The sequence below is a fragment of the Paroedura picta genome, chromosome 1 (assembly GCF_049243985.1).
Source record: "Paroedura picta isolate Pp20150507F chromosome 1, Ppicta_v3.0, whole genome shotgun sequence".
Taxonomy (NCBI): Eukaryota; Metazoa; Chordata; class Lepidosauria; order Squamata; family Gekkonidae; genus Paroedura; species Paroedura picta.
The window spans coordinates 167,331,167-167,347,996 of NC_135369.1; the positions used below are offsets into that span (position 1 = coordinate 167,331,167).

General features: G+C 44.6%; 1 protein-coding gene across 1 annotated transcript in view; it reads left to right on the forward strand.

Moving 5' to 3' along the window:
* Nucleotides 1-16,830, forward strand: part of KCNS3 (potassium voltage-gated channel modifier subfamily S member 3) — a 50,755-nt gene that overhangs the window by 17,064 nt on the left and 16,861 nt on the right. Inside the window, exons 2-3 of the mRNA XM_077311241.1 lie at nt 4,600-4,762; nt 8,011-9,538. Of these exons, the coding sequence (XP_077167356.1) occupies nt 8,068-9,538 (1,471 nt within the window). The 5' untranslated portion in view covers nt 4,600-4,762; nt 8,011-8,067. The remainder of the gene's footprint in view (nt 1-4,599; nt 4,763-8,010; nt 9,539-16,830) is intronic.

Sequence of the window (16,830 nt, forward strand, 5' to 3'; positions counted from 1 at the left end):
CATGATCATCAACCGTATTTTGCATCTGTATACTCCGGGGAATGGTAGAGGACAGGAAGGCCTGGAGGATCATTGTCCATGGGGTCGCAGTCGGTCGGACACCACTTCGCACCTAACAACAACAACAAATACAGTCGTTACCTGCATTAGCCCAGCACCTTGGGGCATCCGGGGATTGGTTCACACATGCCCAAACAACACATGCATGCAAAATATGTGCGTTGCCACCAGTTCAGACTGCACGGCAGCCGTGGATATCAGGGGATCTACTCTCAGTTGCTGCTTCTGAGTATACCTGTATATAATGTCTGAAAAGAGTTCAAGTGCAGAAGAATCAGTGGCAGGTGTTTTCCTTGTGATCTGTGCCTAGGGATTTGGGGGATTCCTAAAAAGTGCTGACGTATTTGCCATCATTTGTGAAAGCCCATGAAAAATCAAATGCTATTTTATGTCCCTTTTCATTAATATCCTTGTAAAGGAGCATCCTGGCCAAGTGCTTGTGAATAAGCACTGGCATATGGCTCCACATTTTCTTAAATCCTAATTAAATTAGTCTCATTGTCTTGGATCCACCATAGCATATCCATGTGAGGGGCAGCAAGTTCCACCAGTGACCCCCCCTCTTCCCATGGCAGGCTTCTAACACCTCCCTTCAGGCTGTCGGTGTGTGTGGGGGTCTCCTGTCTTCCAGGAGCAGCATTTCAAGGGGCTGTAGTGGACTATTAAGTGGGACTCTACTGAGAAGGGGAGGCAGGGAAATCACACTTCGGATTCTTCTTTCCATCTCTGGAAATCTTCCAATGGATCTCAGCCATGATTGTCCACTCCCAACATCTGTGTTTGATCCGTCTGACGTTTAGATCACAATGACTCAAGTCATTTTCTCCTTTGGCAGAGGATGTTGGTTCAATTTCCCTTGAATCTATTCATGTCCTGAATAAAGTTATGCTGTTTTGAATGAGATATAAGCCAAAAACACACACAAAAAACCCCAATAATTTGTTTTGTATAAATGCAAGCTTCTACTTGTGCAGAGTTGCAACTTTTAATACTTGCAGCACATCTCAAATTATGCTTGCTCTTTTAATTTGTGAACATACCTTTCCAATTTACACATTTTAGATTTAATGTCATCAGCTCTGTAAGCCTGGAAGTTGGGGGGGGGGGATCCCTCAAAGCTAATGGTCCGTACATAAATGCAGGATATTGAAATAGAGATGAGTGTCGTTTGTGTATTGATGCCATCCCACCTCAAAGCACCTCCCATGCACTGTCAAATAGCTGAAGGTCAGTGGACTTGTGAGCAGTAAATTGGATGGGGAGAGTGTCATTGCCGGTGGCCTGCCTGTTTCGTTATCTAAGAAGCCTCCGGAGGCTGTGAACTGGTTCTTTAAAGCAGTGATCCTGTGGCTAAGTAAAGCAGAACCCAGACAGAGGTGATTTTTGTCCGGGGGGCTGATGCACTGGAAGGACCAGACCTCCCTTTAATGTCATTATTTAATAATAGTAATAATAACAATAACAATAAATATTTAATATTGTTATTAATTATTTATTTATAACCTGCCCTTCCCTAAAGGTTCAGGGCAGGTAGCAACATATATATAATATATTTTGGCAATGTGTCTGCTCCATCCAGTGCCTGGTAGTAACCAAGATACAGCATTCTGCAACTGCACCTGGAGTCCCTGAGTTGAGTTTAAGGGGAGACCTTTGTCAAGATGCTACCTTGGATCCAATAATCCACATAGGATTCGACAGAGTTGGAAGAAATCAGCAGATGCATTGAGGTGATTTTCCAATAGCAGTGATGGACCCAGCATAATCCTTAGGCTGTTGACTGAATCAGAAAAGGTCAGCTGAACCTCGTCAAAAGTGTCCTTCACGATCTCCATATTTTCAACCAGCATCATTTCCATTTTGCCTGGGTTTAGTGTCAGTTTGTGCACTTCCAACCCTTTAACCACAGCAGTCAGGCATTGGCTCAAGATCCTTGCCACATCACTGGGGGATTTGGTGTGTGACCCAATAGTTAAAGTTTTTCATGCTTAATTGCATTGCTTGAGAAAGCTGGGATGGGATGAGGCATTGGGGGCCTACATGAGGTAGAGTGCATCCTGTCTGTTTTAACATGTCTGCATATTTGATCTGGATATTTGATCTGCATATTTGATCCATTTACACTGGGTTGGATCTGGCGTCTTTTTTTGCTCCGTTTCCCCTCACTGCTCTCCTCATGGCAGCCACGCCCTCTTCAGCCCAGCTTTTTTGCTGAGCAAGGGGACACCCTCCTTCCTTGTCGAAAGCAGAAAGGCTGGCTGGCTTCATCCCATTGTTCCTGCCAGACAACATTTTCAGAGTCCTTTTAGACGCAGAGTATTGTAATGGAGAAATAATGCTATGGTCCCAGGTCTGGTTTGAAGAGAGATATTTTCTTTGGCTGTCAGAATGCCCTGGCATTGATTGAACATAATGAGGCTCTCTGGCCTCTCTTGCTTTCCTAAATCACTTTGCAGAGTCCTGTACTTGAAGCACAATAACTCAAAGAAAGTCTTGATAGATGGGTGGTTTTTGTTTTGTTTTGTTTTTGGTCACAAGGGTAGAAATCGCTTTCGGGTGCTGGGCTTACTGGTGAACTTTAAGCCCAATGCTGTTTGTTCGTCCCTTTTTCTTAGGATGGGTAGAGCTAGACCTCTCAGTTTTCCTTGTGAGCTGAGCTACTGAACGCACAATTCTATGCAGAATTTCGCCAGCCTAAAACCATGGAACTCAGTAAGTTTAAGACAGAATGGCTTGTGCTTGCTCTATGTTTCATCAGTAGCTAATACAAATGATGAGTAGATCATCAGTTTTAAGCACAAGTCTCCTTAGAACCAGATCAGCATGCGCTTTCTTTGTGACAGTAAGACTTCTGGATATCTAGGGAGTTAAATCCTGACAGTTTTCGAGGATTATTTTGTTCTTTCAGGTGATAACATTTATGACAAGTAAATATTTCTATTGGATTACAGAATCATGGAGTTCGAAGGGGCCATGCAGGCCATCTAGTCCAACACCCTGGTTGGTGTAGTGGTTAGGAGTGTGGACCTTTAATCTGGCGAGCTGGGTTCAATTCTGCACTCCCCCACGTGTAGCCAGCTGGGTGACTTCGGGCTCACCACAGCACTGATAAAGCTGTTCTGACCGAGCAGTGATATCAGGGCTCTCTCAGCCTCACCTACCTCACAAGATGTCTGTTGTGGGGAGAGGAAAGGGAAGGTGACTGTAAGCCGCTTTGAGACTCCATTGGGTAGAGAAAAGTGGCATATAAGAACCAACTCTTCTTCTTCTTCTTCTTCTTCTTCTTCCTTCTTCTTTCTTCTTTCTTCTTCTTCTACCTCACAAGACGTTTGCTGCTGGAAGTGTCTTTGGGTCTCCAGTAGAAAATGGTCTATAAATACCTAATTAACTAAATGGAAAAATTAAGTATTTGCGGTCCATTAAAAAAAAAACAGCAAGAGAACATGCATAATATTCTTTCCTATCCTTTGAGCAAATGAGGAAAAGTAGAGCAACACATGCAGCACTGCTGGGAATTACTAAGTAATTTATCTAGACCCCCCCCCCCCAACAGAATCATATTCATTGGATGCTGAGATGCTCAGGGAGAATCTTGAATAGTCAGGACATTACAAATAACTTGCGATTGGAAAACTACAATTCATGGTATAATTGTAGCTAGGCATGTCTGGAACAAAGCTGACTTCTGCTTGCGCAACACACAAGGAATTGGGCATCTGCTTCCTTTGCTGTGACTCTCATGAGAAGAGCATTATTGGAGAGCGGCTGGATGTTGGTTCTAGTGTGGTGTGCTTTGAGCATCATGCTAGGACTGGGGAGACCCAAGTTTGAATCCCCTCCCATGGAACCTTACTGGGTGCTCTTGAGCCAGTCACACGCTCTCTGCCTTATCTATCTCCCAGGGTTGTTGTGAGAGTCAGATGGGCAAGTGAGAACGTAAGTACCCTGACCTGATCTTGATGGAAGGGTGGGAGAATAACGTAGTCGGCAGGTGAACAAAATTTGCCTTTTGTAGGGACTTCTATTGACGAGGGACTTCTATTGACTTCCAGCCCTTTTAGTATGGGCTTGCTACGTTTTCTAAACTTGCGTCCATTAACTAATTGGGTGGATGCATCACTGTAGGTGAGCCAGAGTTTCACAATCAATTATGGCAGCATTAGCAGTGCATTCTCGACACTGAGTTATATCGCCACGAATTCTGGAGAATTGCTGAGCACCGGATTCTTCCTGTAGGAACATTGACTTTAACAGGTTTGTATGCGTAGATTTCCTTGCTGTCGTATTGATGGTCTTCCTCGCCCAAGATTACCGTTTAAAGTCTTGTCTTGATCAAATCAAAAAGGAAACAGCTTGATTCTCTTGTCCAAGCCCTGTATGAGCCGTGACACGGCCACAGGTTTAGCTGTGTTCAGCAAGGAATTCCAAGCCGTGTATATTAGGGACGCTTCTAAAATGTTCCATGTCTAAATGTCTCTGTTTTCTTCAACATTCCTTAAAAGATGCGCAGCTAATAAAAGCCATTATTTTGGCCTACAGGTACCCTGTCATTTTGCTGAACGTGAATAATTCTGGAAGCTGCTATGTGCAGAGATGCCATTTCAATTCCAATCTGTATCCATTACAAATGAGCCTGAAGATATGATCTGCCGTAACAGAGAACGCTTCTGGAATTGGCAAATCCCTTAAGAAGATATTTTGGGTAAGTAGTCAAATTATATTGGTTCAGACGCCCACTTCTGCCAGAAATCCATCTCTGTAGACAGCGAGGAAAAGAAGATGACTAAAACTTTGTTCGTAGATCGCTTTTCTATTTAATAAAGGTGATAACATCCAGGGCTCTTTTGAGGAATGATTATTGTAAAATTGGCTCAGTTCATAGGAATAAAATAAGATGCCATAATGTAACCGATTGATCATCTTTTTGCATTTAGGGCATGGAGTTTAGGGCAGCATATCTCATTCTCTTCTCCCCCATTTTATCCTCATGAGGTAGGTTAGATTGAGAGAGAAGGGCTGGCCCAAAGCTACCTAAAGAGCTTTGGGGAGGAATTATTTGAATTTGATTCTTCCGGATCCTGGTCCAATGTTCTAGCCACTGCACCTCATGAATTCTACACCAAATTCATTCATTTCTTTCCCTCATTTCCTATTTCATGTTTCTTATTGGGTAGATGGCCCTTGACTTGTGTCTTCTGAAAACATCTTAGATGTGAAGAGAATTTAAGTATTTAACATCTTGGATATGATCAGCCAGGTCCCCGTTCCATGGAGATTCCAACCAGCTGTAACTCGATAACTTTTGTCCGAAACCTTTCTTTCAGAAAATAAAAACTCATATCAATCTATTGATTTATTTTTTTGGGAAATGGTTGATTTAACTCAGCTAGGAATTAGTCAGATAGGTTTGCCTAGGAGTTATACAGTTCTGCTCCGCAATCCATCAGTTTTAACAAGATCTCAGAACTTGATATGTGGAAAGTCCAAGAGGTATTTGTTCACTATAGCAGCAGAGAACTCCGTGTAAAATTCGGCCAAGACATTTGAGAACACCACATCAGGCATGTGCATGGCTTGTACTTGTTTGAAAGGACCCCTGTGACAAGCACAGGGAGAACTCCCTATGCCCCACGCAGGGCCTTGTGTTCGCTGATGGCAAACAGGCTGGAGATCCCTGGGTTGTGTGACGTACGCCTGTCCTCGACCAGTGGAATGAGTTCCCGGATGAGCTGAGGGCCCTTTGGTTGAGGCCAGGTGGATTCGGGAGATCACCCCCTCCTCTGGTGTGCCACTGACCATCTCCCTGGAGTCAGAAAAACATTCAGGAGGCTGGGGGGTTGTTGGGACTGATGGGGGTTGGAAGGGTGTTATGGGGATTTTATTGTTTTATTTTATAAATTTTATTTGCTGTGAGTCGCCTTGAGCCAGCTGTGCTGGAATTGGCAGCATATAAAGGTAAAGGTAAAGGTAAAGGTATCCCCTGTGCAAGCACCAAGTCATGTCTGACCCTTGGGGTGATGCCCTCTAGCGTTTTCATGGTGTCTCAATACGGGGTGGTTTGTCAGTGCCTTCCCCAGTCATTACCGTTTACCCCCCAGCAAGCTGGGTGCTCATTTTACCGACCTCGGAATGATGGAAGGCTGAGTCAACCTTGAGCCAGCTGCTGGGATTGAACTCCCAGCCTCACTCCCAGCTTTCAGACTGCATGTCTGCTGCCTTACCACTCTGCGCCACAAGAGGCTCTTGGCAGCATATAAATATAACTGATAAATAAATAAATAAAGACAGGCAAGAAGTGTATGCGTCAGAGGTGTTACGTGCCTCTAAAGATTGCATCATATGCTCAGCTCAGTATTTGAATTGGCTATTCAAGTTAGTAAGCTACATTTTGTTTATTGTGCCAAATTTTATATATGAATTGGGGTTTTTTTTTTTTTGGTTGAAACAATATCCACTCATAGCTGGTTGGGATTTTCAAGGTTGGGTCTCAAGAGACATCAGCCAAGGGAAGGCCAGTTACTAAGCTTGAAGATATCTTACCAGAAGCCAGGCATCGAAGTATGGCAAGAAAACAGAGACAAGTTCAGAGACTAAATCGTCAGTACCTTGGACAGCTCCCTCTCTGCAGACAACATCCTTCAATGAGTTCCAGAGCCAGAATGAACCCATATATCCCTCTACAGCAGGGGTGACCCAACTGTGGCTTCCCAGATGCCCATGGACTACAATTACCATGAGCTTCTGCCAGCATGTAGAGCAGGGACTCATGGTAATTGTAGTCCATGGACATCTGGAGAGCCACAGTTGGGACACCCTTGCTCTACAGCCTATCCCACGGTTTTACTCTCCCTCATCTTTTAAGTAGTATCATCTTTTGAGTTATGTCCTAATCTGGCATGTGTGTCATATTATCATATTAGGGTTGCTGATTGGGCTGGCAGTCAGTGGGAGAGGGAAGGGAAGGGCAGGGATAGGGAATTACGACAGTGGCACTATGTCAATACCAGGGAATACCCAGAAGTGATGTTATATCACCAGGATTTGGACAAAACTCTTCCATATCAGAATCTATACCTGGCCCTTCTGTGGCTAAGCTGCAGATCCTGTATCTCCTTCCCAGATTTAGTGTCCAGGTAACTACTTGAAGCTAAGCCCCTGGCCAAAGGCATAGGCTCAGTTCCTACAGCTGTTTGGCTACCAAAAATTTTAAAGTAGCAAAGAAAGAGGTGCATAATCTCCTCCTTCCCCTCCCCCAATGCCCACCTGTTGCAATATGCAGTATAATGCTTCATACACAAAGCATAACTCTTCTACAAGTGAATGTGGGGAGAACATAGAAAAAGGGGTATCATGTTTGAAGACTTAATATCACATGTACTGTGTGTGTGTGTGTGTGTGTGTGTGTGTGTGTGTGTGTGTGTGTGTGTGTGTGTGTGATGATGATGTTATAGGACCCTCTGGCTTCTGCACCACAGAAAACAATACTTGGCATCGTGATTATGGTTCAAACAAGGCCAAATTGTTTCAGGAATGTTATTGTGAAAAAGGGAAACTAATGCATTATGGACTTGACTTTTAAAAAATTCTACTGAGATCCATTCTTGGAAAACCTTCCTGGGATTGCCTTTTAAGTTATCTGAAGGATGGGCTTTATAATTTAAATATTATACAACTGAAAGACAAGCGGAACAAACTCTCTCTTCTGAGCCAGTGACAAAGAGTAAACCGGACTTTCGTTTACTTAGGTGTGCTAAACCTAATTTAATAAACCATCCACGTAATTTAATCTCACCCCTCTTAAAGTGTTTAGCACTGCATTTGAACCTTTTGTTTCTCCTCTGCTTTTAATAGGACTTTTCACAGTAAGTAGAAATGAAAAGGAACTGTGGCAAGAGCAAAACTGAATTGAATTACCGAAATACATCTTGCATTCTTTCTTCTTCTTTTTAGATGCAATGTAATATTACATGCCTTGGAAGCAAGCCATAGAACTGAACAGTATTCAAAATGGTGTATGGTGAGTTCTTCCACAGACCAGGACAAGACGAGGAGCTCGTCAACTTGAACGTGGGTGGCTTCAAGCAGTCCATTGGCCAAAGTACATTGCTCAGATTTCCCCATACAAGGCTTGGGAAACTACTCAAATGCCACTCAGAAGAGGCTATTCTGGAACTGTGCGACGACTACAGTGTTGCAGACAAGGAGTATTATTTTGATCGGAACCCTTCCTTGTTCAGATACGTGCTGAACTTCTATTACACAGGTAAACTCCACGTCATGGAAGAGCTTTGTGTCTTCTCCTTCAGCCAAGAAATAGAATATTGGGGCATCAACGAACTCTTCATTGATTCCTGTTGTAGCAACAGGTACCAAGAAAGGAAAGAAGACGGTCCTGAGAAGGACTGGGACCAGAAAAGCAATGAAGAAAGTATGGACTCTACATTGGAAGAGTCTTCCATTTTTGAGAAGGAGCTTGAGAAGTTTGATAAGCTGTGTCTCGGGAACTTGCGCAAGAACATATGGATCAGGATGGAGAATCCCGCTTCTTGTTTGTCAGCCAAGTTGATTGCTGTTTCATCCTTGAGCGTGGTCCTGGCCTCTATAGTGACCATGTGTATCCACAGCATGCCGGAGTTCCAAGAGTTGGATGCCAATGAAAGAGAGATTGAAAACCCTGTTCTGGAGGTTGTGGAGATCATATGCATTATCTGGTTCACCTCTGAGCTGGTGATCAGGTTGGCTGCTGCTCCCAGTCAGAAGAAGTTCTGGAAGAATCCACTGAACATTATCGATTTTGTCTCCATCATCCCCTTCTACGCCACCTTGGCGGTGGACAGAAAGGAGGAAGAGAGCGAAGACATTGAAAATATGGGCAAAGTGGTTCAGATCTTACGGCTAATGAGGATATTCCGCATCCTGAAGCTGGCGAGGCATTCCGTCGGACTGCGGTCCCTGGGTGCCACTTTACGGCACAGTTACCACGAGGTTGGGCTTCTGCTTTTGTTCCTGGCTGTGGGGATTTCTATTTTTTCCGTTCTGACCTATTCAGTGGAGAAAGACGACGAGACGTCAGAACTGCAGAGCATCCCCATCTGCTGGTGGTGGGCCACCATTAGCATGACCACTGTTGGCTATGGAGACACCTTTCCAGTCACCTTGGCCGGAAAGATCATTGGGACATCTTGCATCATCTGTGGAATATTAGTGGTGGCTCTCCCAATCACCATCATTTTCAACAAGTTCTCCAAGTACTATCAGAAGCAGAAGGACATCGACGTGGAGCCGTGCAACAACAGCCCCCAGGAAAAGACCAATGAGCTTCCGTATTTTAATATTAGGGATATTTATGCAAAAAAGATGCACTCCTTTATTTCTAGCCTTTCTTCAGTAGGAATTGTAGCCAACGATCAAGACTCTACGGACGCCTCCAGTATCCAAGACGCTGAGGATGTTTATATCGTAACATCTTTGCAGAACGGTACAGGAACATGAGTTGAATCTTCCCCCCCCTCCCCTTCTCTTGACAACTGTTTCTCCCTTTCAGTATCTGGTTAGCGCACCTTGATTAAGAGCACATAAATCTCAGGGTATTTTACTCTCTGCCATATGTGGGCATTACTTGCTCCAGTGATGACACACATTCTTGACTGCTTAGATGAGGCTTAGAGATAGATAAGCGGCGTACGGTGGTTTAGTCTTAGGAGAACCGGCCTTGAGGGGTTTGTTTTTCCCCTCCAGCCAAGAGCGATAGCCTTTTAAAAGACGTGTGGTTTGAATGGATGGCTCTTTGAGAGATGGCGAACTGCTAGAACGTAAGATGTGCCGCTCAATGAAGTGAAATTCTTACACATGCATATTCCTGAAAGGAACTTACCAGTTCATGTCAAACCATATGCACTTAGAAGCCAAATGCATTTCCTAAAATGGGATGTAGATTTATTAACAAGAGATGATAGTGGCTATTCATTATGGCACAAGTTTTAATCCTTGGCTGGAGTTCTGGTAGGCTTTCTTCAGAGGAGGGAAGATTTAGATGTTCCACAGAAAGCGCCAGTTCATTGTTCTTCCTGCAAAATGTAAACCACACAGATTCTGATCTCTCCTGGGGAGAGACATGGAACTTGTATTCATGTGTTTGGGGTGGGTGGATGTGCAGGAGTCCCCAGTTCAGACACAAGTAGTTCATGCTTCTTTGTCACTGCTCATAAAGTCTGAACATGCCATGACCCATGGATCAGCTTGGTGGAGATGGTGCGAGGCCCATCAAACATCATAATCCTTCCAAATCATTACCTTGAGTCACCTTTCCATATAGATTCATAGAGCTAGAAAATACCCAAAAGCCATCTGGCCCAATTCCTGGGTCCTGGAGTGTTAATTTCCCGACCCCATGAATGCACATGGACCATATACAGTGAGCACTGAGAAAGAATGCTGCCTAAGAGTAATAGCAGACTACATGAACTGCATCCTAGGGCTTTGAGGCGAATCCATCCCTGTACCTGGAAATGGGTTTTCTTTATTTCCTTTTAAATCCAGTCCTGGTTTTGGGAAAGCACAATGCTTCTTGTGTCTCTAGTGCTTTGGAGTCATTCAGTACGTCTATACAAACAGCTTTGCTTTATATGTCCTGTGTGCTTCTTTTGTTGACAGTGGCAGATGCAGTGCAATGGATCCAGAGGTGGCCAAACTGTGGCTCTCCAGATGTCCACGGTCAACAATTACCACGATCATCATACTGGCAGGGGCTCATGATAATTGTAGTCCAAGGGCATCTGGAGAACCACAGTTTGGTCAGCCCTGGAAGAAACGATCCACTTTTGTTCTTTACTGAAGCTGTTAAAGGACATAGTTGTAGCTTACTGGGAATGGCACTGTGGTGTTACTCTCCTTGTGTGTTATTGCATATGGAAATAACATTGGCTGGAATCAGCAGGTGGCTGACGTTTACTGGAGGTTTTGCGGTCACCTGTAGATTGTCCAAATGCTATTCTCAAATCACACTGTTCATAGCATGTAGCGGGTGTTTGCAGAGGTACAGAATCTACCGCCAGTGTGATTCACCAGTGCACCCCATTTTTGGCCTTTGCAGCAAATTGGCTGTGCCCTTCCATTCCCTCTGAGGCAGCCCAGTTATTTGAGAGGCAGCTTGGTGTGGTGGTTAAGAGCAGTGGCCTCTAATCTTAAGAACCAGGTTTGATTACCCACTCCTCCTCTACATGCAGCTAGCTGGGTGCCCTTGGGCCAGTCACAGTCCTCTCAGAGCTCTCTCAGACTCACCAATCTCACAGGGTGTCTGTGGTGGCGAGAGGAGGGGTAGGTGGTTTTAAGCCACTTTAAGACTTCTTTAGGTAGCAAGAAGCGGGGTACAAAAAAACAGCTCTTCTTAAATTACACACCTTAGCCCATTGTTATGGATAATAGCTGAGCAGCATTTGATGGCATCAGAATTGCAAACTGTTCAAATTCCATCCATCCTTAGCCAAGATTAGGAACTAGGGGCCTTCAACCGGACTTGTTCTTGATGAACAATTAATATTTTTAACAAGAGCTTTTCTGCTATCAGATTCCCTGATCTAGTGGGGATAAGGATTGGGGCCTTCTGACTTACATATAAATATGGGCTTGTTATTTGAAATCCTGGCTCCTAATCAAAGGAAAATCATGTTATGTAAAAATTATATGACTATTCATACTGTCTTTTCCAAAACTGTATAAATATTCATAGTACTTTAAAAGTTTGCTGGGGCAGGGGTTGGTCTTTGACATGTCAGCTTGGCCCCAGTGCTGTATTTCTGCTAGAGCTCTTGCAGAAGTGGAAATGCAAGACAGCAGTCGCCAGATTTAATGTATCTCTGCTTGCATTTCTACTTACGCAAGATCTCGTGCAACCCACTTTGGGGCACTTCAATGTTCTTGGGAGGAAAGTGCCAGGTGTCACACAAGGTCTTGAGCATGCAGAACTATGCTGAGTCCACTGGCCCCTTTAAGACCTACACATTTTTAATTCAAGGTAAAAGTTTTCATGTGCATGCACACTTCTTCAGATACAAATAACTTTGTTTAATTCAGCTGTATCTGAGGAGGTGTGCATGCACACCAAGGGTAGTCAAACTGCGGCCCTCCATATGTCCATGGACTACAATTCCCATGAGCCCCTGCCAGTGAATTCGCTGTCAGGGGCTCATGGGAATTGGAGTCCATGGACATCTGGAGAGGCGCAGTTTGGCTACCCCTGATGCACACGAAAGCTCGTGCCTTGAATAAACCGTTGTGGGTCTTAAAGGGGCCACTGGACTCAAACTCAGTTCTGCTGCTTCAGAGCAAGACAGCCACCCACCTGGATGTAGGCAAAGTCTTGAATAAAACTTTGTCTGTCTATCCTTCCCTGTTGCTGGATCCAGGCCTTCAAACAGAATATTGTAGTGGTGGCATCTGTAGTTGTGCCAGGGGCACATCTTATTTTAGCATTGCTGCACATTCGAGCAGGGTTTTTTTTTTTTGTGAAAAGCCTAAGTCTTAAAAAACATGATGTGCAAAAAAGCCTTTCTTTCCCACACATTGTACACCTCCCCCCCCCATACGAAGCTTGCCTAGCGTGCCTTTCTTGTTCCTTGGCATCTGTGTAGCAAAGAGCCTCTGATTAGGTTGCCAGTTGTTGGGCTGGTGTTTCCTGCTCTGGATGAATGGAGATTTAAGCCCAAAAGCCAAGATTGGAACACCGCTCTGCCCCAGAACAGATCTCTTGTATGAATCCTGCTATTGATATCCCTTGTCTAGCCTTGCCACTTAATCACATCCCAAACCTACCCACGTGATATTCCTGCAGGTCACCTGACTGGGTCAAATAAGGCTCCTGTAGACCAGAGCAGGGGTAGTCAACCTGTGGTCCTCCAGATGTCCATGGACTACGATTCCCATGAGCCCCTGCCAGCACTTGCTGGAAGGGGTTCATGGGAATTGTAGTCCATGAACATCTGGAGGACCACAGGTTGACTACCCCTGGACCAGAGGACTGTCTGCAGAGTAACATGGTCCTCTTCCTTATCAATAAGGAAGAGGCTGAGTACAATACTACTTTATAAGGTACAGAATTTGCATGGCTTTTTCTTGGGAAACACCACCCTTTAATGCTGCAGCAAGATGCCATCAGTGGCTGGTTTCACATGAAATGTTCCTGAATCTCTCGAAATGTTCCCAAATCTCTAGCCAATTGCTTCGGCTGCTTATGAATTTTTAATTCAGAAATCAGAAGGGATACACCTTTCCATGAGAGCCAGCATGGTGTGGTGGTTAAGAGTGTCAGACTCTGAGCTGTAGAGCCAGGTTTGATTCCTGACTCTTCCACATGCAGCCAGCTGGGTGACCTTGGGCCAGTCACAATTCTCTCAGAGCTCTTTGCCTCACCTACCTGACTGAGTGTCTATTGTGGGGAGCGGAAGTGAGGCACTTGTAAGCCACTTTGAAACTCCTTATGGTAGAGAAAAGCAGGGTACAAAAAACTCTCCTCCTCCTCTTCTTCCATAGGCATGCTCTGGTTGGATCACCTTCTATTTATACAGCTTTTTTAGCTGTAATGTTTTTAAGGAGGTAGTGGAATGATCCTCTGAATGTCTTATTTATTTCATTTATATGCTGCTTTTCTCCCAAATGGGGACCCAAAATGATTTACATCGTTCTTTCCTCCTTCTCCTCTCAATAGCCCTGTGAGCAGATTTGGTAAAACTGTGTGGCTGGCCTAAGGTCACCCATCAAGTTTTCATGGCAGAGTGGAAATTCAAACCCGGGTCTCCCATCTTCTAGTCCAGGGGTGGCTAAACTGTGGTCATGGACTACAATTCCCATGAGTCCCCACCATAATGGCCAATTAGCTGGGGCTAATGGTAATTGTAGTCCATGGTCATCTGGAAAGCCACAGTTTGGCCACCCCTGCCTGACCAGTCTACCATATTGACACTGTGAAAACTTTTTGTCAAGAGGGCCATTCCACATTTCTATCGTCTCTTGCTCTGCTTGAGAGAGAGAGGGGTGTTCAGTTCAGTTGTTTATTGTATGTTTAAGATATTGTGCCCATTGCAACAATATCTTTGAGATTCCACCCGAGGCCTGTTCATTCTTTTATTACCCACGCTGACGTATTATGATTCTCTGAAGTGTACAGTAATCTGCTATGAATCTGATAAAGACCGTGTGTGCAACTTTCTGATCCGTAATGGCCCCAAATGAGCCGTTATCTTCAATACCAATTCTAAAATGAATTTTTGCTCCAGTGACACCATTTTTTGCAAGGCGGAAGAATCAGTTACTCCTAGTTTAGCAGAGCTTGAGCTGAGTAAAGTGTGCTTCTTGCATTTACGCGAGATTCACTGGTGCATAACTCCTATTAACAATCAATACTTGAATCTCTGTCTGTAGTGTAGAAGTTAGAATTCCAGGGGCTCTCACTGGCTGTTAACAGAGTCTGCTGAATGGATTGATATTCAAGAGAGCCAATTTGGTGTAGTGGTTAGGAGTGCAGACTTCTAATCTGGCGGCCTGGGTTTGATTCTGCGCTCCCCCACATGCAGCCAGCTGGGTGACCTTGGGCTCACCACAGCACTGATAAAGCTGTTGTGACCGAGCAGTGACATCAGGGATCTCTCAGCCTCACCCACCCCACAGGGTGTTTGTTGTGGGGAGAGGAAAGGGAAGGCGACTGTAAGCCGCTTTGAGCCTCCTTCGGGTAGAGAAAAGCAGCATATAAGAACCAACTCTTCTCCTTCTTCTTCTTGTTACAAGGGAACCTTAAAGTCTGAGTTTGCTGAAATTCCTCAGTTTCTCTAAGCGCTCCTTAGAATGCCCAAAACAATAACAGATGTGATGATCTATGTTACACTTGTATTATAGAGATGATGGATAAGAATGGTTGCTGAAATTTCCTTAGGAGGGATTGTGACTCAGTGGTTAGACATCTGTTTGGCATGCAGAAAGTCCTATAGCAATCCTGGACATCTCCAGATAAAAGGATCAGTAGGAGATATGAGACCTATGCCAGCCAGAGTAAATAGAAGAGTTGGTTTTTATACCCTGCTTTTCACTGCCCGAAGAAGTCTCAAAGCAGCTTACATTCTCCTTCCCTTCCTTTACCGACAACAGACACCCTGTGAGGGAGGTGAGGCTGAGAGAGCCCTGACAGGACTGCTCTGTAAGAACAGCACTATCAGGGCTGTGACGAGCACAAGGAGACCCAGCGGGCTGCATGTGGAGGAGCGGGGAATCAAACCGGGCTCGTCAGATTAGAAGCCACCGCTCTTAAGCCTTCCACCATGCTGGCTGATAGACTCAAGTAGCCCTGTTCATGTGACCCAATTCCACATGGAGGCGTAAAATGCGCCCCACTTCCTGTTTGCAAACATGCGGATGGGAGCCGCACGTTTGCAAGCTTCCTGACAGGAAACCCCTCCCACGTTTTCCCGCCACTTTGTCCTGGCTTTTTGCCTCACGATGAGGCAGCAAGTGAGAACAACCCAAACTTCTCCCCCTGCTGCTCAGCTTGTCAATCACCACAGGGCACAAATTCCATCACAGTGGTTGTTTCAAGGACTCAAATCCCCCCCCCCGAGCCCCAAAATTATTATTTTTTAAAAACAAGTGTACTTCCACTTTTGTATGGGGAAATGCCACAACACCAAAACATTTTTTTAAAAAAACTAACACTTCTGCGTTGCCACGGGATCATGCCACAACAATGAAATATTCCCCCTTAGATCTCTTTTCAGGATTCTTATAATGGTCTCTCTTAATTTTTGGGTTCATTTTTGATAAGCTGGCCATGGTAACTGGACCCCGATGATTGTGTGTTCACAGTAAAGATTTTAAACACAGAGCACAGATGCCAAGCTAACAGGGAGAGGGCTGCTTATCACACACACCCTCCTTCCCCATTCATACCCCAAGGCTAGAAAACACACACAGGAATGTGGTCTGGCTATATATTTTTTTTAATGTGGTTTGGCTGCCGATCCCAACATTACCGAGGACAACAAGACCACCATTTATTTTTATAGAGGGCATGTAGCTTTGCAGTCCCACAGCAACGCAGACTGTGCCATTTTTTTAAAAAAAATCTCAAGCAGGAAATGATGAAGGAAGGGCAAGTGTAAGGATGGGCAAAATGCTACAGAGACTGTCTTGCATTTCTCCCTCCACACAGGCTTGCCCCTGGTTGTTCCCTGATGTGAAGCGCGACAAGAAGTGACAAATTGTGTTTTTGCGATTTCCCTCATTGCGGAGCAAATCTTGGGGAAACTTGCACTAGCCACTTTAGAGCTCCAGGTTGCTTCCGACGTCATGTGGAAGCAGCACTAAAACCTGTGAGCAGCGAGAGGCTGTCCTGGGGGCAAATTCCTTGTGCGGAATCAGTCCACGAATACACATCTCTGTGTAAGAAAGGACAATCGAATGAATATGGGGGACTAGTATCTGTAGAACTGCAAAAATTCAAATGCATTGAATGAAGCGGACACACATATGCACAACATACATATAAAGTCAAATAAGATATACCCTATTTGCATGGGTAGATTCATATGTCCAGGCACAACTGTAAAGCCCTGTTTCCACAAATTGACAATGGTATAATTTAGATTACGGACACTTTGTCCCCAGGCAAGGAAGACTGGGAGGGAGCTGGAATTTTGCCAGCCAAACGGCTGCCTAGTTCTTTGGGAATATTATTTCCTTGCTGTCAGTCTCTGTCCAGTGAAAGCATTTTCTTTGCTGTTTCCTTTC